At 36.1% G+C, this 22,848-nt stretch overlaps 1 protein-coding gene across 1 annotated transcript in view; it reads right to left on the bottom strand.

Moving 5' to 3' along the window:
* Window positions 1-22,848, bottom strand: part of NCKAP5 (NCK associated protein 5) — a 778,542-nt gene that overhangs the window by 457,857 nt on the left and 297,837 nt on the right. Inside the window, exon 3 of the mRNA XM_047082267.1 lies at window positions 13,827-13,890. Within this exon, the coding sequence (XP_046938223.1) occupies window positions 13,827-13,890 (64 nt within the window). The remainder of the gene's footprint in view (window positions 1-13,826; window positions 13,891-22,848) is intronic.

Raw genomic sequence — 22,848 nt, 5'->3', positions numbered from 1 at the left:
GAAATGACATTAGAACCACAACCTACAGAAGGCAGGTCAGAACTTGAGATTTGAACCTAGTCTGGCAAATGATCAGCGAAAATAAATAAAAACATCCACATTCTCCTTCAAATTCAAGAAAGACCAGGAGTCTCATGATGTAATATTCAAGATGTCCAGGACACAGTCCAAAATTACTCAGCAAATGAAGAAATGGGAAAATTGCAACTCACAAGAAAAAAGACAATCAACAGACGCCCACCCCTGGATGATACAGATGTTGGAATTTTTTAAGGCATTAGAAAAGCAAATATAGGGGCGCCTGGGTGGCGCAGTCGGTTAAGCGGCCGACTTCAGCCAGGTCACGATCTCGCGGTCCGGGAGTTCGAGCCCCGCGTCAGGCTCTGGGCTGATGGCTCAGAGCCTGGAGCCTGTTTCCCATTCTGTGTCTCCCTCTCTCTCTCTGCCCCTCCCTCGTTCATGCTCTGTCTCTCTCTGTCCCAAAAATAAATAAACGTTGAAAAAAAAATTTAAAAAAAAAAAAAAAGAAAAGCAAATATATCATTCTTTTATTTTTTTAATGTTTGTTCATTTTTAGAGAGAGAGTCAGTGAAGGGAAGGGGTGGAGGGAGGGAGAGGGAGAGAATCCCAAGGAGCCTCTAGGCTGTCAGCATAGAGCCCAACATGGGGCTCGAACTCACAGACTGTGAGATCATGACTTGAGCTAAAATCAAGTCGAACACTTAACTGAGCCACCCAGGTGCCCCTTTCACTCTTTTCAACAAAAGAGCAAACCCTTGAAAAGGGGCAGGGAGATGGAAACAATATCTTACCAAAGAAATAGAAGATAAAAATAAAGAAAATGTTGAAAGTAAAAAATAGAAAACATAGGAAAAAAATTGGAAACTAAGAAACAGAAAAACCAAAATAAAAATTCACTGGATTAACTCAATAGCAGAATGGAGACAACCAAGAAACAACCTATGAATGTGAAGATACATCAATAGAAATTATCCAAAATGTCAAGAGATAATAAAAATGAATATAAACTCTGAGATCTGTGTGATACTACCAAAATTTCTGTGATTCAGAAGGATAGAGAAGGATAGAGAAAAAATGGGGTCTCAGAAGGATAGAGAAAAAATGGGGTGCAAAAAATGGTCAAATACATAAACTTACTAATTCAAGAGGCTCAATGAATCCCCAACAGGATAATTTCAAAGAATTCTATGTTCCAAAACATAGTTACACTGTGGGAAACCAAAGACAAAACAAAGCAAATACACAAACAAAACAACCAGAGACCAAAATTAAGGAACGACAAATCTAATTACTACAGATTTCTCATCAGAAATCAAGGTGGCCTTGTTGGGATGAGCACTGGGTGTTGTATGGAAACCAATTTGACAATAAATGTCATATTAAAAAAAGTAACAATAAAAAAAAAAGAAATCAAGGTAGCCAGAAGGAAGTAGAACATCATTTTTAAAGTTCTGATAGAATGACCAACATTTAGAATATAAAATTTTTAACAAGTTTCATTTCATTAACACCAAAACCCAGAAAACAATTAGGGTTAAATTTAATAATTAGGTGTTCAAGAGCTCTGCACTGATAACTGTAAAATACTACTGACAGGTAGCATTTGAAAAAGATAGAGAAACAGATATAGGGAACAGAAGAGGGAATCCAAATATAGACTTGTACATCTAGAGGGGATGGTTTCCAAAAACAACACTAAAAGGAAGCAAGGTCAGTTCAAAAAATGATACAAAAATAAGTGGGTATCTGTATTTTAAAAAATGAACCCCAAGCCTCACTTAACACCTTGAACAAAAATTAAGTACCAATGAATCAAAGATATAAACATAAACCCAAACATATAAAGCTTCTAAAGAAAAAAAAAAAAAGAAGGTATTTCAGTCAATACAGGGTATGGAAAGATCATTTGATTACAGAAAGCTCTAATTGTGACTGACTGACTAAATAAATAAATAGAGTGTTATCTTTGTTAAAATGCTTTTGTTCATCTGGGGCGCCTGGGTGGCTAAGTTGGTTAAGCATCCAACTTTGGCTCAGGTCATGAGTTTGAGCCCCGCATCGGCCTCTGTGCTGACAGCCTGGCGCCTGGAACCTGCTTCTGTTTCTACCCTCTCTCTCTGTTCCTTCCCTGCTTGAGCTCTTTCTCTCAAAAACAAATAAACATTAATTTTTTTAATTAAAAAAAATACTTCAGCCATCAAAGGACACCATTTTTTTTTCAAATGAAGAAGCAAACCAAAGAATGGGGAAGAATGTGCAACACTTATTTTGACAACAGACTTGTATTCAAAATATATAAGAAACTTATGAAACTCAGTAAGAAAACTTTTCACTTCCCTCAAATAAGCACAATTTGCCAGACATATAAAGGGACAATAGGTGGATGAAAAGCACTCAACATCTTTCATCATAAAGGAAATGCAAATTAAATCACAATGAGACACCACCACGTATCAATTACAATGTCTAAAATTAGGGGCGCCTGTGTGGCTCAGTCGGTTGAGCTCCCACTTTGGCTCAGGTCATGCTCTTGTGGTGAGTTTGAGCCCCAGACCCTTTGCTTCTTACACACACAAGTTAATGATTACTGTCTGACTGTTTTCTCCATGTTCACATGTGTAAGATCTTGTTTTCTTCATGTTCACCACGTGGGTAATATCTTGTGAGCTCAATAAATAAGGAGACAAAACCCCTGTTTGGGGCTCTTGTCTCCTTCTGGACATCAGCCCCTCTTGTATTCAATTCTTTATCCACTCTCTTGATGGACAAGAGAGAATTCCAGACTCATATTCTGAGACACAAAAGAGCCAAAAATACTCAGTGGAGAAAAGACAGTTTCTTCAATAATGATGCTGGTCACTTGGATAGTTACACTCAAAAGAATGAAATTAGACCCCAATCTTCCATACTCACAAAAATTAACATGAAATGGATTAAAGACTTAAATATAAGACCTGAAACTATGATACTCCCAAAAGAATATGTAATAACAAAGCTCCTCGATATGGCTCTTGACAATTAATTTTTGCACATGACACCTAAAGCACACACACACAAAAAAAACAAGTGAATACAATAAACTAAAAACTTTCTGCATAGCAAAAGAAACTATCAACAAAATGAAAAGGCAATATGTAATGATTAAAAATATTTGCAAACCATATATATAAGGGGTTAGTATCCGACATATACAGGGAACTCTTATAACTCAACAGCAATAGTAGTCGTAGTAGTAAAAATAAATTTAAAGAATAGGCAAGGGACCTGAATAGATATTTTGTCAAAGAAAATAATATAAATGTTCAACAGGTACATGACAAGATGCTCAACATCACCAATCATTAGGGATATGCACATGAAAACAGTAAGATCCCACCTCATGCCTGTTAGAATGGCTAGCATCAAAAAGACAAAAGACAAAAGACAACAATGCTGGTGAAGGGTGTGGAGGAAAGGGAACTCTCAGGTACTCTTGGTGGGAATATAAACTGGTGTGGCCACTATGAAAAACAGTATTGGGTTTCCTCCAAAAATTAAAAATACAACTATCATATGATCCAGCAATTCCACTTCTGGGAATATGTACAAAGGAAATGAAATCATTATGTCAAATAGGTGTCTGTACTTCCATGTCCATAGCAGAAACTATGACAGGAGGTAAGACATAGAAACGACTTAAGTGTCCATCAGTGATGGATGAATTGATAAAGAAACTGAGGCATATGTATATGGAGGGAGACTATATAGAGAATATATACATATAATTCTATATAGATATAATTAAATAAATATAGATAGGAGTGAGAATATAGATATAGAATATGTATCATATTCCATAATAGATATAATTGCACATAGATAGATATAATTTTATATAGCTATATCTATATAGAATATATATGGTATATATAGAGAAAGAATATAAATAGAGAATACAGAAAATATTCTCTATATTCTATATAGATATATTCTATACAGAGATAGAACATATATCTATATAGAATTGTATCTATATAGAATTATATATATCTCTATATAACTATAACTATATATGCCTATATAGAGAGATATATAGAGAATGGAATAATATTAATTTATTAAAATTGAGGAAATCCCACCACTTGTGGCAACATGGATGGACCTTGAGAGCATTACACTAAAGTTAAGTCCAACAAAGAAAGATAAATATTATATGATCTCACTTATACGTGGAATTGAAATTTAAAAAAGAACTCATTGAATTAAAGATGAGATTTGTGATCATGGGGGCAAAGGTACAATTGGATGAAAGTGGTCAAAAGGTACAAACTTCCAGTTATAAGATAAATAAGTGCTAGAGAAATCATGTGTAACATGAGAACTGTAGTTACCACTGCTCTATGATAGATGAAAGTCATTAAGAGTAGATTCTAAGAGTTTTAATCACAAAGAAAAATATATTTATAATATCTGCATGTAATGATGGATATTAGCTGAACTTACTGTGGTCATCATTTACAGTAAAGGTTAATTTGACATCTACATTTCAAAAATATATACCCATCTAATCATGAAAAAAACATCAGACAAATCTCAATGAGATAAATCCCTAAAATTCACTAACCAATATTTGAAACTGCCAAGGTCATGAAAAGCAAGGAAAGTATGAGAATCTGTCACCACCAAGAATTTTAGGAGACATGCATAATGAGGTGAATCTGAATGAAATCCGTATTCTATATAAGATTCTGAAAAAGAAAAAGGGACATTCAGTAAAACTATGAAAATCTGAATAAAGCATAGACTTTAGTTAACAATAATGTATCCATATTCATTAATTGTGACAACTGTAACACAATAAGATAAGATGTTAATAAGTGGAGAAACTGTATGGGACATATGGGAACACTCTGTACTATCTGTGAAATTTTTTTTGTAAATATTTAAATGTTGTAAAGTAAAAAAGAAAGTTTATTTTTAAATTTTTTTAACGTTTTTTATTTATTTTTGAGACAGAGCGAGACAGAGCATGAACGGGGGAGGGGCAGAGAGAGAGGGAGACACAGAATCAGAAGCAGGCTCCAGGCTCTGAGCCATCAGCCCAGAGCCCGACGCGGGGCTCGAACTCAAGGACCGCGAGATCGTGACCTGAGCTGAAGTCGGACGCTTAACTGACTGAGCCACCCAGGCGCCCCATGAAAGTTTATTTTTTTAAAAAAAATTTTTTTTTCAACGTTTATTTATTTTTGGGACAGAGAGAGACAGAGCATGAACGGGGGAGGGGCAGAGAGAGAGGGAGACACAGAATCGGAAACAGGCTCCAGGCTCCGAGCCATCAGCCCAGAGCCTGACGCGGGGCTCGAACTCACAGACCGCGAGATCGTGACCTGGCTGAAGTCGGACGCTTAGCCGACTGCGCCACCCAGGCGCCCCATGAAAGTTTATTTTTAACAGTGAGTTGGGAAATGTCTTTCAGTTTCTTTTTTCAGCACCAATTTGTATAAAACAGCATTTCTTTCACTAAAGGTTTGGTTGAACTCTGTAAAATCATCAAAACCTCGCAGCTTTTTAGGGGGCAGATTTTTAAAAACTTTTAACACAAAACAATATTTAAACATTCATAAAAGTAAGAAGAAAAATACAAAAAATACTCAGCATCTATAGTTACCAAATATGACCAATTTTGATTCCTCTAAATCACCTAATTCCTTTGTCCAGTATATTTGGAAGTAAACCTAGACATCAGAAACCTGGACAAACCTAGGAATTTTACTGGTAAATATTACTGCATGTATCTCTAGACAATAAGGACTCTTTTTTAAATATACAACCATAGGAGCCACAGTATACCTAAACATTAATAACTCTTCATCTCAAATACCCAATGTTCACATGATCCAAGTGCCTTATCATTCTTATGCATAAATTGATGTTAGTAATTGCTGACAATTTTATGATATTTCTTCACTTTGTAATTCATTGGTTTTAATTTCATTATTTCTTTCTTCATTATTTAGGTTTTTTTTTAATTCTTCATTACTATTTGACTGGATGATTAATTTTAAATCTATTTTTTGCCTATTTTGTGCATTTAATTTAAAGCTATACATTTCACTTTAAATTTTAATTTGATTGCATCTCAAAATTAGTGGTTCCATTGTCAGTGAGTTTAAATATTTTTAAGGTTCCTTATAATTTAAAAATGAGTTACTTAAAATATTATATTTTCATTTTCAGATTTACTCAAAAATTTCTGTCTATTAATGATTTCTAATACTACTGACTGAAAAGGGATCATGAAAACTAGGACACTGATGTATTTGTATAATAAGTATTTTATATTTTACATTTCATAAAAGCAAGGACCTCATTCTATTCTCTGCTGATTCTATGTTGAATAAACAAATGAACAAAATAATATGTAGGGCCTATTTCCAAACTTCAGCACATTTACAGAAACATGTCCTGAAGTTTAGAACCTACCATTCTCAACTGTTCATAAATTAAAAGCCAAGTAGATAGAAATGATTTTTTAAGTTGGCTTTTATAAGGAAATTATAAATTTCTGCTCTTTCTCCAGGTATATATTGTGGATATATTTGAGCAAGTGATAAACACTGTGAATGATGTTTTGTCCCCAATGTTCCTCTTCTTTGGATGATACTTAGAAGTCAACATACTACTTTCTACATCAACCTATTTACATAATGAAACAAGTCCAAGCTTTTCAAACTGTTAAAAACACAATTTTTCAAAAATCAGTTGAACTTCCATATACTAATAGTGATCAGAAGGAGAAATTAAAAAAAAAAAAAAACATTTACAAGTGCACCAAAAAGAATAAAATACTTATGAATCAATTTAACCAAGTAGATAAAAGATTTATATGCTGAAAACTGTAAGACATTCATGAAAGAAACTAAAGGTGACACAAACAAATGAAAGGATAGTCTGTGCTCAATGACTGAAAGAATATTATTAAAATGTCCATACTACCCAAGCAATCCATAGATTGAATACAATCCCTATTAAAATCCCAATGGTATTTCTCATAGAAATAGGAAATTTAAAGCCAAATAGACAATTTTAAGATTATGATGGAATCACAAATGACCCAGAATAGCCAAAGCAATCTTGAGAAAGAAGAATTATATTACAAACTTGTAATAATCAAAACAGTATGATATTGATATAAAAACAGACATAGAGATCAATGAAACAGAATAAAGAGTCCAGAAATAAATGCATGAATATTTGGTCAATTAATTTACAACAAAGGAGTAAAAAATATATATGATAGTCTCTTCAATAAATGGTGCTGGAAAAACTGGACAGTCACATGCAAAAGAATGAAACTGGACCACTATCTTAGACCACACATAAAAATCAACTTCAAATGGGGTAAATACTTGAATGAAATACCTGAAATCATAAGAATGCCAGAAGAAAGAATAGGGGTAAGCTCCATAACATTCTTGGCAATAATTTTTTGGATATGACACCAAAAGCAAAGGCAGCAAAGGCAAAAATAAAACAAACAGGATGATATCAAACTAAAAACCTTCTGCAAAGGAAACCACCTACAAAATGAAGAGGAAATACTTGCAAATTATATATCCATTAAAAGATTAATATCCAAAATATATACAGAACTCATAAAACTCAATAACAATCTAATTACAAAATAGGCAGAGAATCTGAATAGGTATTTTTCCAAAGAAGATATAAAGATAGCCAACAGGCACATTAAAAAGTGCTCCAATAATACCAATCATCCAGGAAATACAAATCAAACCACAATGAGATATAACCTTACAATAACACAATAATATTAGAATGACCATTGCACACAAGACCAAAAAAAAAAAAAAAGTGTTGCCAAGGATGTGGAGAAAAGAAAACCCTTGTGCAATATTGGTAGGAATATAAATTGGTGCAGCTACTATGGAAAACAGTATGGAGATTCCTCAAAAATTAAACAAAAGAAGTACCATATGATTCAGCAACTCCATTTCTGGGTATTTATCAAAGGAAATAAAATCAGTCTTGAAGGGCTATCCGTACTCCCATTTCACTGCAGCATTATTTACAATAGCCAAGACATACAAACAACCTAAGTGTCCAACAACATGAATGGAGAAAGAACTCGGCCATAAAAATAAATTAATCTTGACTTCTGCATTTGCAACAATGTGGATGGACCTTGAGAGCATTATGTTAAGTGAAATAAGTCAGAGAAAGACAAACGCCATATGATCTTACTTATTTGTGAAATCTTAAACAAAAACAAATTATACATGTAGAGAACAGATTAGTGAATGCCAGAGGTGTGGGGGTTGGGGCATGAAGTGAATGAAGGTGGTAAAAAGGTACAAATTTCCAGTTACAAAATAAGTAGGTCCTGAGAACATAATATATAGCTTGGTAACTATAGTTATAATACTGCTGTATTTTCAAATTTGAAAGTTACTGAGAATAAATCTCATCAAAAAAAGTTCTCATCAAAAAAAAATTAAGTATGAGTAAAAGTTCTCATCAGAAACAAATTAAGTATGGTGATAGACGTTACCCTAGACTTTTTTTTTTTAATGTACATGGAGGGGCAGAGAGAGGAGAGAGAGAATCTTAAGCAGGTTTCACGCCCAGCACAGCACCCAATGTAGGGCTTGATCTTACCACCATGAGATCATTACCTGAGCCAAAAACAAGAGTTTGATGCTTAACCAACAGAGTCATCCAGGTGTCCATAGACTTACTGTGGTAATCATTTCACTATGTATACACCTATATCAAATCATGTGTTGTGCTCCTGAAGCTAATATAGTATGTTAATTGTATCCCAAAAAAAGGTAAGAGGAAACACTTAATTTGCCTTGGTCACATCCTAACCCCCTTCTTTGACTACTATTAGATAGAAAATCAGATGTATGACCTACTGGACTATTGCAAACAACAAACTTCTAATTATATCAAAACCGAATCCTGATCCCAAGAAAACTACTAACGAGAACTGATATTCTTAGGGACTATGGCTCCATGTCCATCCTGGCAGTGTCTGAGTATCTACATGCAGGATAAAATGGAATCTTAACAACAAAGTAAATGGACTTTCTTTGTGTCCTTAGTGCCTTGAGATGAGGAAATCAAGAATTGATATTTTTCTTTTTCCCAAGTAGAAATTACTCAATGAGATGAAAAGGATCTATACAGAATCTAAGATTTGGCATAATTAGCCCAAGCATTTCAAAAATTGTGTTCAGTAGAATAATAGCATTCTTTGTAAATAATATCTCTGATACAAAACAAAGATAAAGAGTGGCAGAAATGATACCCTTTGAAAACTTTTTTTAACTTAAATTTAAGAAAACAGCAAATATACTTAAGCCATTGTTCATGTCATTTTTGAAATGGTCTCTCTGTGGTAATTTATTGTGCTATAAATATAAATAAAAACATTATTTTTAATGTAAATACATATTTTTTTTTTAATTTTTTTTTTCAATGTTTATTTATTTTTGGGACAGAGAGAGACAGAGCATGAACGGGGGAGGGGCAGAGAGAGAGGGAGACACAGAATCGGAAACAGGCTCCAGGCTCTGAGCCATCAGCCCAGAGCCTGACGCGGGGCTCGAACTCACGGACCGCGAGATCGTGACCTGGCTGAAGTCGGACGCTTAACCGACTGCGCCACCCAGGCGCCCCTAAATACATATTTTTTAACTCAAACTCTTATTGTCATTCACAAATAAAATTGTCTTTGTAAGTTTGGAGAAAAAAATATGATTAGAAGGAATCTGGCCTACAAAGTATTAAGTAAACTATCAATTTCTAGTAAATAAAACAATTTACAATAGTGTAAGAATCAACAATCGTTAATGAAAAAGTACAACCAGTCCAGGAGTTCATGTAGATTGATAGGGGTATTTGGAATATGGTGAAGGTGACAGCAAAGGTTAGACTGTTTAATAAATGATGTTGGGAAATTAATATCAATTTGGGAATATCTGAGTATTCCATGAGAGAGTTAAGAGCAAAGGAAACAAGTATGAAATATCTAATTGCTGGAAGAAGGCTCACCCAAATAAATACCTGGGTTAACAGAACAAAAGAGCAGGCAGAATTGATAAAACCTGGTAACGTACATAGGTAACTACTGGCAAGCTCATGATCTTCTTACTTCCACATATGTATCAACCAGCCATTACAAAGCAGTCTTTCTAGGGGCACCTTGGTGTGTCAGTGGGTTAAGTCTCCAACTTCAGTTCAGGTCATGATCTCACAGTCTGTGAGTTTGAACCCAGCGTCGGGCTCTGTGCTCAGAGCCTGGAGCCTGCTTTGGATTCTGTCTCCTTCTGTTGTGCTTCCCCTCCTCTCTGTCTCTCTCTCTCTCTCAAAAATAAACATTAAAAAAAAAAAGCAATCTCTCTACATTCAGTGTGGTACTCTGGATTGAATCCTAGATCATAAAATGGAAATTATTGGAAAAACTGGTGAAATTCTAATAAAATCTGAAGTTTGGTTAACAGCAACATGCCAACAGCAATTTCTTAGTTTTGATAATTATGCCATGGTTCTGTAAGACACTAACATTATAACTCCAGATCAAGGGGATACAGATGTGAAACTTTCTTCTAAGTTCGAAATTATTCAAAAACAATAGGTGAGCTAAAGTAATACAATAAGTTTCTCAAAAATGGTGCCTTGAGTACTATCTTAAAATTTCTAAGTAAAGAAATGTATTGCATAAAGTCAAATTTTTAAAAGGGCATGCTTTGCATTAAAGACTTTGATTATAACAAGTTCACTGATGATTTAAAAGATAAAGAGCTGACTCAATTATATGTTTTTTTTTTCAAAATACTAAACTTTTCCATACCATTTTTCCTTTCATGTGGATAAAAATACAGAATACTGTAAATAGTAGTCTTTAAATAAAGTGATGTGGTTGTGATGAACTGCCTTCTGCTTTTGCTGTAGACATGACAAAGTTCTGGGCTTGTAACAGCAACAGTTAAATTTAGAGGATGAATAGAAGTGCCTGACTTTAGAAGCTGTCAGATACTGAAAGAATCAGGACTTCACAAATAAATGAATCCTACGAGGAGAAAAGCTGAAGCATGTAATTAAGTAGAAAACCAGACTTAAGAGGAGAAAAACCTTGAGAAAAAGGGAAAAGAAACAAAATAAAGGACACTAATGAAAATCAGGGCTTATGGTGTCTCTAAGATTGCGATAAATCATAGAAGGGGGGGGAACAGTGATATGAATAGTAGTAAATCACATCATGTCACTGCATCACACAAAGCCTTCCAATGGCTCCTATCACTCGGACCATCAGCCAGAGAACCCTGGGGACCCTGATGACTAACCATTCTGTCCCCAAACACAGCTCTGACTTTATCTTCTACTATTCACTCTCTCCCTCACTCCTCTCCAGATAGTCTGTCTCCATGTTCTTCCTCGGGCACCCCAAGTCTTTGCACCTGTTCATCTCCCAACATAAAATGATCCTCCCCCAGATAGTACCATTATTCACTCCTTTGTCTCCTTCAAGTTTTGCTCAATTACTAACTTTTCAGTAGTAACTAACTTCACTACTATGAAACTTTATTTAAAATAGTGATTTCCTAGAACTCCCAATCTTTCCTACCCTCATCTTATTTTCTCATAGCTGCTTCCACCATCTATCACTCTAAAAACATTCAATGTCTGTCTCCACAAACCCTAGAATGTAAGCTCTCAGATTTTTGGCTGTTTTTTTTTTTTTCTTCCACTGATGTTTCCCCAGTGCCTAGAACAGTGCTGGGCACATAATAAGTGCTCAATAAATACGTGTTAAATCAGTCAACACATAAGTGTGATTTTTCTTTTTAAAATTTTTTTTTATTTTTAATGTTTATTTATTTTTGAGAGAGAGACAGAGTGCGAGCCGGGGGGGGGGCAGAGAGAGAGGGAGACATAGAATCTGAAGCAGGCTCCAGACTCTGAGCTGTCAGCACAGGGCCTGACGTGGGGCTCGAACCCAAGAACTGTGAGATCATGACCTGAGCCGAAGTCAGACACTTAACCGACTGAGCCACCCAGGCGCCCCAAGTGTGATTTTTCATTACCATAATTAAAATATGAGTAATAAAATACTAGAAACATCTCCAACGTTGTTTTCTGAGCAATGAGAGTAATTTTTTTGTCTCCCTGCATTTTCTGGGTATTTTCTACCCTGAACAATTACTTGCACAATATTTCAAAAGGGGCTTTTATCTTTTTAAAGACTAGTGAGTTATCTGCCGGAGATTATTTCAACTGAGGTTCATTCACTGGCAATCAGAAAGATACATTCTTCAGAGGCATGTTCTTATGAGCTCAAATAACATTTAGCTATTACCAGGAAAAGCTCCTCATCATAAAAACTTTACATAAACAAATACTCAGTAACATGACCCACTAAGCTAATGGAACCATAAAATCCCAACCTCCTCATTTTGAAGATGAAAAAACAGAGAGCTAGAAAAGTTGTCACTTCTTCCCATTCAGTTAGGACACAGCTGATGACATGTACAACAGGAGCTAGCCTGAAACAAAAGACTGAAACACTGCAGAATGGCCTAGCCCATACACATTTCCCAATACAGTCCAGCCCCAAAGTCCAGACTGGACATTCTCAGTTTACTATTTGACTAAACCTTCACCTTCTCCAGTTTACTTCCTTTTCATTGTGCAAAGATGCTTGTGAGCAGTTGTTTCTTATCATTTGGACACTCAAGATTCTCTTTGCATTAAGATCACCAGAAGAGCAAACAGTTGATCACTTAAGGATTTTAGCACACTCAAAGGCCACTGCACCATTCCAGAATCCACTCAACATTCCGCCTCTTGCTCCAGACCTTTGTCTTCCCTGATAGAAGGGAGAGTCCAGCAGATTTTACAAATTTCTTATTCTTTTCAGTGGATGGATTGTCAATTAGCACTCAAAATCCAACAGACACAGACTGCAAGGTCTAAAAATGTACCACTTCTCTTTTTTATAAAAGATAATTCTTGTGCTGAAAAACTGCACCTGTGCCATTGTTTTGTCATAAGTGAGAAAAAAAAAATCTGCTGTTCTAGTTTTTGCTTAGAGGTAGCAACAGCAGGTAATCCACACACGTGCATACTCTGGGTCCCCAGACAGTCATCTCTGATGTTAGAGTGGCACACAGGCAGATACTGTGGCAAAGAGAGTCTATAAAATGAAGTTGCTATGGACCAAAACAACATATTGATTTTTTAGTACAATTCAAAACACAAGGAAACATCAGTTCTCTGAACAGCACACACTGGAAAAGACAGGGAGAAATATACCACTGTGGCGCACAGAAGGAAAAGGACAGATGATAGTCACATTAGCAAACATCCTAGTGTTCTTTTCGATTGTTTGTTTCTAAGTTCAAAGAACTGAGAGGCTTAAATTATGTCGAACTGTTCTTATCTGAAAACCCAAGATTGCTCATTTGCCAACACTGTGCTCACAGCTGGAAGCCTGGGTCTTCCGGAAATAAAGCCATATAACCCTCTGAATGTTGGAACATCCTCTTCCATGTCCAAATACTTATTTCTTTTTCTCAGTTAATACAGTCTCCCTCCTTCCCCACCCCCGCCCTCCCTCTGTCATTCTCTGTAAATGGCACAACTGTCCAAACTGCATTATGAACACATTATTTACCAATACATCATTAAGTCTGCTGCAAGCAAATATTTTTCTTAGATAGCCTTAATGCCACAAAATGCCTTTCAAGCCAGAAACCTCTGGCAGGGAGGTTCAGAATCAGGAGAAAGCAACCAGCACTTACCATGGCCCCCTCACTTCTTCTTTGGGCAACTTCTCGCTGCAGTCGGGCCACGGCCAACTTCTCCCTGGAGAAACAAAAGCACATGGTTAGTTGACTATTCTTCTCAGGGTAGAGGTACACTGGCATGGCTTTGAAACATTCTTTTGAGGTCTCCAGAGGAACTCCTTCCTCGGTTTAGCTCACTTCCTTAACTAAACTTTCTATAAATATTTGAAGTAGTTTGTGCATTGTTTTCATTGAGTGTCATGACAGAGATTTTTTGTCTTGGATTTTATAAAAGCCAAATAAATGTTGAATGCTGCGTAAAAGCTTCCCTTTAAGTTCATTAACATATGTAATTTGTAAATAAATTTTCCATGGCTAAAACATTTCAGTTGTCCTTTCTGTATCAACTTTGCTTGTATATAATTATTTTTATTTCTTTTGTTGCTTTATGCAGATCGTGAATTTTATTGTTTTTATTTATTTAGTTTTTAAATTTTGCTTATTTTTGAGAGAGAGAGACAGAGAGAGAAACAGAGAGAGAGGGAGAAGGGCAGAGAAAGGGAGACAGAGAATCCAAAGCAGGCTCCAGTCTCTGATCTGTCAGCACAGAGCCCAATGCGGGGCTCAAACTCACGAACCGCAAGATCATGACCTGAGCTGAAGTCAGACATTTAACCGACTGAGCCACCCAGGCACCCCTGATTGTGAATTTTAAAAGGCAAACAGATATAAATCTGTATCATTCTTGAAATAATAATAGAAAATCCTTTACAGACTTGCTACATCAATGTACCATGCTGAGTATTGTACCTGATCTTACATGAGTCTGACAACAATCCAGTAATAGGTTTTATTATCCCAATTTATGTATTTGGAAACTGAGACTCAGACATGCTAAGTAACATACCAAGCTCCCAGCTGGTATGTATCAGTATTAGGATCAAACTTCAGTTTAGTTTTGTTTTTTTCTTTTAATTTCACAAATCCTAAATAAAAATTTTGCTTATCATTGTTCAGAGCCTAGAAAATTTGTAAAATTTAAAAACCTTTTAGCATTCTTTATTTTACAGTGGGGTATATCTAGTACCTGATTTCATTTACCAAAAAAATTAATACTCACTAAAATTTTAAGAATTCTTTGTAAGGAATTTTGGATAGCTTTTCAATTCTTAAAAAAATAAAAAATAAAAAATAAATAAACAATAATAATTTTTTAAAAAACAGTATATAGACAAAGTAGGGACAAGTGAACATTATAGTAATCTTCCAATCTTAATTTTAGCAAGGATTTTCCCTGAAATCCTTCTACTGCTATCAAGATGTGAAAACACTTGTGTGATATTTCATCCCTCAACCTTCCCCCTACACAGGATCACAGGACCGGCAATTTGCAAACAGCAAAAACAGCAAGGGAACAACTGGATGCCCAGCTGAGTGAGAGAACGTCTCCTATCCTAACCGCTTGGATCTTTGAAGTGCCAACAAGGCATGTGCTTTACTCTGGTTACAGTTGAGTACATTTTTTAGTAGGGATAGTTCTATTTGAATTAGTGCCTACAGAGACAGATTAGAAGGAATAAAACTAGAATTAGAATCCTCCTAAGGGGACAAAGTTTTGGGAGCCTGGGGCAGGACCCATGCATAGGTCCTGTGAGAGAGGGCAACAAAGTCAAGAGGACAAAGCCCAGAAGAGATTAAGTTATGCACCTCTCTTTGGGAGGCAAGCAAGGCAGATTATACATGTGTTCTCTGACCCAAGTCCTAATGATCAGATGAAAAGAACAAAGAACTGAAAAAGAAAAATATGACTGACTCCTGGTTTAATATGAAAAATAAACACATGGTAAATATAAAGACAAAGAAACTGGAGAAGAACATACCCTATACTCTAGGATTGAGCAATTCCACCCTGGGATATAAACCCAACAGAAATGCATAAGTACAACAGAAAAGACATGTACTAGCATGTTCATAAATGCATTATTTGTTATCACCTTAAGCTCAAAATGCATACCCCATTAACAACAGAATGGATAAACTACAACATAATTATATATGGGGATACCAGAAAGTACTGAGAAGGCTAACCACAATACCATATGGAATACCACAAGCATATGAAAGAAATAAACACAGAAAAGTATACAGTTTATGATTCCATTTATATAAAGTCCAAAGATAGGCCAATTAGGCCAGAAAAATAAAAGATGTGAATGTCAAAAAACGAAAAGGTAAAAAACTGTCTCTAGTCACAGATGACAGTTTTCTAAGTAGAAAATACTATAGAATTTTCAAAACAACCTAACAACTAGTAAGTGAATTTGGCAAAGTCACAGGATAAAAGCAAATACACAAAAATTAATTGTGGTTTAACATACTAGCATCAAACAAGTGGAACATTTACTTTAAAAATTTCATTTATGGGGCACCTGGGTGGTTCAATCAGTTGAGTATCCAACTCTTGATTTCAGCTCAGGTCATGATCTCACAGTTCATGAGACTGAGCCCCTAGTCAGGTTCTGTGCTGCAGTGCAGAGCCTGCTTGGGATTCTCTCTCTCCCTCTCTCTCTGTCTTTCCCCTGCTCATGCCATCTCTCAAAATAAATGAATAAATATTTTTAAAAACTATTTGTACTAGGGTCAAAACAAAATACTTAGGGAATAAATCTACTAAAGATTTGTCATACTACTACAGTGAAAACTATAAAAATAAACTCAGAACAATTAAAGGAGACCATACACACACACACACACACACACACACACACACACACACACACACCTCACACACTCTGCAGATCCAGATCTCTTGAAAGGGTCTTGGAAACACTCAGTATCCCAGGACCATGCTTCAAGAGCTTAATCTAGAATATATAGAATTAGAAATGGAAGAACGGTTTGGAAAATTTCCTGGAAAATTTTCCAATCCTTATTCCTCATTGCTGAATCTTCAGCGAAAGATTTAATATATATAACAGCATGTTAATTTTCTACAAGAGCAGTTTAGCATAAAGAAGTCATTCTTAGAAACAGAGCAAGAGTCTAGCTTAGCACAATCATCCTACTAAATGACGAAAGAGCTCTCACACAGTTTAAAGGTTAGGAACATCACTGTTTTATTCTTAAAAGAGTTTGCTTTTATAACACTATTAGGAATTGCCACACAGTATAGGTGCATGTCAAATCTTATAAAATTCCATTTGTAAAAAAAATTTAGTGGTTTTAGCCATTACATAGTTTTTAAAAAGGAAAATATTAATACACCATGAATTTTGTACTCTGCCCATATGGTATATTTTTAGTCATTTAATAAACAGTGAGTGAGTCAATGTGAAAGGCTCATGTTTGAAGTAGCAGCATGTTAGCCATTCAATTCAATGAAACAGCAAAATATGTAGAACCTGGAAACATCAGCTTAGGCCTGACCTACCACCACGTGAATACAGATGCCCCGATTTCCGACAGGCATATGGAAATGCATGACGCAAACATGGAGAATCTCAATGTAGTCTGAGTCACAGAAAAGACCATCCCCATCCTGAGCCCTGCAAGCTAGTCTTCTTTACTTAAAAGTTGTAAAATTGGGTAAGTCTAGTTACTTGGGAGAGACCCTGATTCAAAGTCGTTAGGTAGTGAGTGAGCAGAATTCTCAGGAACAGCAAATACAACTGTCTCTTTAAGACCATACTCTGTAACTGGTTTAAATCATTGATTCAGTAAATGCAATACACATAATGTCATGGAGCATGAATCTCTAAGGCTTGCAAGTAACAGCTCAGGGTTTTCTATGATGTAGGTGGACAAGAACAGTGCCATCTAGGTCCCACTATAGCAAAGCACCCCCATTTTGACCTATTTAATGTAGTAAGTTTATGAACCCTTTGAAAATAGTGTCAAGGCCACAAAACAAACAAACAATGATTACTTTCTTGAGGTTCAGAACTTTCTATCTCCCAAATCTTTCATATCTTTGGTATTTCATGTATTGGCAGGGTTTTTGTTTTTAGTAGGGATTATATTTTATTTTCATATGAAGGAGCTTTCATTCTTTATAAAATTTAAGGAAGTGATAGAGTCATTGATGGGTGAAAGCATCTATGGTGAAATTCTCAGCATTTCTATATGTTCACATTTCCGGGCTCAAATTATCAACTTAGTCAAAGTATTAAAAATAAATGGGTCTGCCTTTTTACAGCCATCTTATTTGCCCTTGGGTTCAGCAGTCCCTTGGCAAACCATATCTTTAAACCCCCAAGGTCCCAATATATGTGTGAAACCAAATGGGACCAGCATCTTTTTCATGCAAATTCAGCGTTCTTAAAAACAGCTTTGTTTAAAAAATAAAGAAAGAATCCTTGACTTGCATGCTACCCAAGGCATATTAAACACAGTCACATACACATACAATCTTGCTCTTATTTGAGGACCTTAGCTCATCTGCTGGAAACAGACAACTGTGCTTTTGCAATGCATTGCTGTTTTGTTTTGTGTCTGTAGCAAAGCCAGTAGCTCATTATGAAGGGGGTATTGACTTTATGATTGCAAAACAAATGCCCAGGGATATTTTTATTGAGAGCTGTGGATTCTTCTTTACAGAATAGGGATAAAAGAAGGATATAAAGAATATACACACAATGAAACAAAAGAGACCACAAGCACTTCTCTTTCAGATAAATGCAAAGAGAATTTTTCTCTCCAAAAAAGATGAAACAGAACTATTTCACTTATTCCATTTTTTTACCCAAAAGGTGAATTAGTACCAGGTTTCTGAAGTCTGTCAGTATAGCCCCAGATAATTTTAACTAAAGATAATAATGGCAACAGCAAAATTATTTATGTGAACCGTGGAACTTCACAATACCACTAATACGAATGCAATTTAAGTCTATGGGAAGACAGTCCTCCATGAAGACAACAGGATGGTGGCATTTGTAACATCCAGGAAAGACCTGCAAGGTCTGCATGGTTGGAAACACAGCAGCTTGCAAAGAATATATTCAGTTTGTGATGTGTGGAGACGGCAAACTGAAGGGCACTGCTGAGCCATCTGTTGCATGAGTGCCGAAGACAGGACTGTCTGGAGACAAATCAATGTTCTATTGCGACTCTAAAGGCAGCCCAGCACCCACCCTGAATGGGTGAGAATGAAACCAGTGAGCAGGCCCTGCTTTCCACTAGGCAGATGGGAACCCCCTGAGGATGCCCTGAAGGAAGAGCAGCACCAGCACACAGCCTAAGTGTGAAGAATTACGTCTACTCATTGTCAGTCTTAATGCCCCAAACTACTCCAAACAGTGCATTTGAAAGGTACAGATCTAAAGGCACATCAAGGCAGCTGTTAGTGTATTAGATACTCTGTGTTTTGATGAAGCTGCCAGACAATTTGTGTCATCTCTACTTGACTTTCCTAGAAAAATAAAGAGTAACAAGAAATAAAATAAAATATAATCAGAAATTATAATAAACTATAACAAAAACAGATATAAGGAATAAAGGATAGACATGCTCATATATGTATTTAAAAAGAGAAAAAACTCTTTGGCATCTTATAAACCCAAAGACATTGTGGTATTTAAAGAAGCCTGTAATAGCTCCCAAAATATCTGAACTTCATGTTAGTTCTGGTTCTTAGGTTAAGTTCCTACTTTCCACAGTATTTCAAATTATTTATTTTTTAAAGTTTATTTATTTTGCAAGAGAGAGAGACAGAGAGACAGAGAGAGTGCACGTGCATGCACATGAGAGGAAGAGGGCAGAGAGAGAGAGAGACAGAGACAGAGACAGAGACAGAGACAGAGAATCCCGAGCAGGTTCCATGCTGTTAGCACAGAGACTGACGAGGGGTAAGATCATGACCTGAGCCACAATCAAGAGTTGGAGACTTAACCAAGTGAGCCACCCAGGCACCCCTCAAATTATTTAAATATATAAACAGTTACGTATGATATGATATACATACCAATCTCTTAATTTATTCAGAATATTTTGCTATGTGACCATATAATCCAATGATGATGAAAATTCTGATTAATTCAGCAAATAATGTGAATTCACTCTCTGCTTGGCACAGTTGTAGGTCCCGGGAAATATAGTCCACTTTCAGAGAGCTCAGGGTCTAATAGACAGCACACCTAAGCACACCAGTGTCACGAGAATGTAATAAACACAACAGAAGAACAATATATTCAAAGCTGGATTTTAACACTAAAGTGAGGTGATAATTTTATCAAAAGATTGAAATTGAACCTCCTTTACATGGGAAGGTACATTCTACTATTTCTAAAATCAAGTTGTTTTTTAAAGTTCATACTTTTCAGCAACAAGTCACATAGAGAAAGCAGGTTTTTTTCCCACAAATATTTTAACTATTAAGAATCTCTGTAACATGTTTTGGCTGCTATTCCCTAAATGCCTCAAGGCATTTTAATGCAATGGTATTAGACTTTACTGCCCCTTTGGGTCATGGTTTTATCCAGGTCACTTCTTTCAGAGACACGTGATTGACTTATTCTTCCTCTTCTGTTCCAAAGCATTGTACCACCATATCCCCAATTTAAAAAGGCAACAGTAATAGCTAACATTAGTGAATAATTATTATGTAAAGCACTACCCTCAGTACTTTACATGAAACATTTAAAGTCAAACAATGCCATGACATAGGTATAATTAACATCTCTGGGATATAAAGCAATAATTCTCAAAATTTTTGGATTCAGAGCCTCTTTACACTTTTGAAAACAATTACCAGGGACTCCAAAGAGCTTTTGTTTCTGTAGATTGTATCTATCAACATTTACCATATTCCATTTTAAAATGAGACCTTGAAAATACATATTAATTTATTTGAAAGAATAATAATTCCATCACAGGTTAATTTAAACAACACCTAACTACGAATATAACAAAAAAAAAAAACTTAGTAAGAGTGGTACTATTTTATACATTTGCAAATGTCTTTACGATCTGGCTAATAAAAATTACACCTGAATTCTCCTATCTCCTTCTACATTCAGAATGTTGCAATGACATACGATGAGTAGCCTCTGGCAAAACAGTATATGCCCACAACAGAAGGACCATGAAAAAAGGAAAATAACGTTTTAGTATTCTTATAAAATTCGTCTTGACTTCTATATCCCTGAAAAGGTCATAGGGCCCTTGCAGCCCTGTGGTTCACAATTTGAGCACTATTGATGTACCTTCCATGAGGAAACTGAGGCTCAAATAGGCTGAAAAACATGCCCATCAAGCCACTGTTCTTAAATTTAAATGCCATCGTGCATGTTTTTCCAAACCTGCCAAATAGCAGTGAATACATACTCAGTTAAAATCTCACTTGTTAGAACTTGTGCCTCTGTATCTACTATCACCTGTTACCATTATCTCTACTGCTAGAGAAGTAGTCACAAATAATGCCAGAAAATTTTGCAGTCTTTAAGGATGAAACACATTTCCAAACCATTTTTACGCCAATCAACATGAAAACCACTAACAGAACTTTTCTGGAATGCATTGAATTCCAAGTACTATGAACCTCCATTTCTGGCAGAATAGAATAAAAATGCTAATCAACCCCCCAATATAAACCTACGCTCAGGCAAGAATTCTGTTTCAAATAATACCCCCTCCCCCACGCCTGGCATTTTTCCCTACAAAGATACCACCAAATGCCTAAAAGGAATTAGAAAGATGATTACTGTCATTTATACCTTGGGGCAGAGAGCCACACTTAAAATCTTGGGGAAAGGTTTCAATTAATCATCAGCCTTCCCCATTTGTGAGCATGCCCTAAGAACAAGAGCATGGTAGTGACCTAGTATGTCTGTAAGGAGAGCAGGTCAGCTCCCCCAGGAGGCCTAGGACCATTCTCTGCACACAGAAACGTCCTGGGGAGTAACCCGCATCAGAGGCATGACAATGCCTAGTGCCAGGTGTGCCTGTCGAGCAGGCAGATGGGGAGACCGGTGGCAGCCGTCCCTGCATAACAGTTAAATTAATTAGCCTTTCCAAAGCAGATCATTTAATTACTCATCCACTCAGATATTCAAGGCGAAAAAAACTTCAAGAAACTTCTAGAGATACAACACAGAAGAAACAAACTTCTTTATGCACTTTTTCCAATATATAATGTCCACATGGGCCCCAAAACTTTGAAACACAAAAATTTACACTTTTATTACCGACTTTAAGGGATTTTATTAGCATCCACAATGTATAAAAGTCAGTAAGTTGAGCGTATGTTCTAAACTGGTGACCATCATACAATTTTGTGCAGTAATTACTAACAGGGAGCTGGACAGAGCATGGCCAACATGCACACCCCACTGACTCAGAGAGAGCAGCTTAATAACGTTATGCTGTGCTGATTAAGGAATTCCCCTCTCTTCCCCCAAAAATAATTAACACAGACACTTTTTAAAGAGGTGTGCTGGAATACAGAGATCATCAGTAAAAACAAACCCTAATTTTAGCTACCTGCCTTTCTGAAGGCACATGGTCCTTCATCCACATGGTCCTCCTTATTGAGCTTTCTGGAGCTTCTACAATTTGTTTTTTCAAAGTTTCTCGTATTCCAAATACTACACCATGTAAGTGTTCTTGAAACCATTCTTCCCTGAATGTTCCTCCATTCACAAAAATGAGGTCTCAAACCAAACATCCATTTTCATTTTCAGATTCATGGATTCATCTAGAGAGTCACTCCTGCTGCCTATAGCAATCACCTGCCTACCTTTTTTTCTCCCCAACTGTGCTCTAAGACCCAGAGAACTGGGACTTTACGGTCTTCCTGTGTCCAAGGAACACACATACCTGTCAATGAATCAAGGATCATGCTTCAGAGCAAAGATGGCCTCACTGACTTGAGACAAGATCACAGGCTGCCTCCACCCATATACAGATACCAGAGGTTGGTCCCATGCCCAGAGCTTAATGAAGTGTGCCAATGTAACCACACAAGCTACCTGCAATCCCTACCGCTATCATCACATATGAAGCATTCTGCACATTTTAGATGTACCAAATAATATTGTTAATA

Source organism: Lynx rufus, unplaced genomic scaffold (genome assembly GCF_022079265.1).
Source record: "Lynx rufus isolate CCGP_SWC_20201006 ecotype Redwood Valley unplaced genomic scaffold, mLynRuf1.p SCAF_2, whole genome shotgun sequence".
Lineage (NCBI taxonomy): Eukaryota > Metazoa > Chordata > Mammalia > Carnivora > Felidae > Lynx > Lynx rufus.
This window is presented reverse-complemented; position numbering and strand designations above follow the sequence as displayed.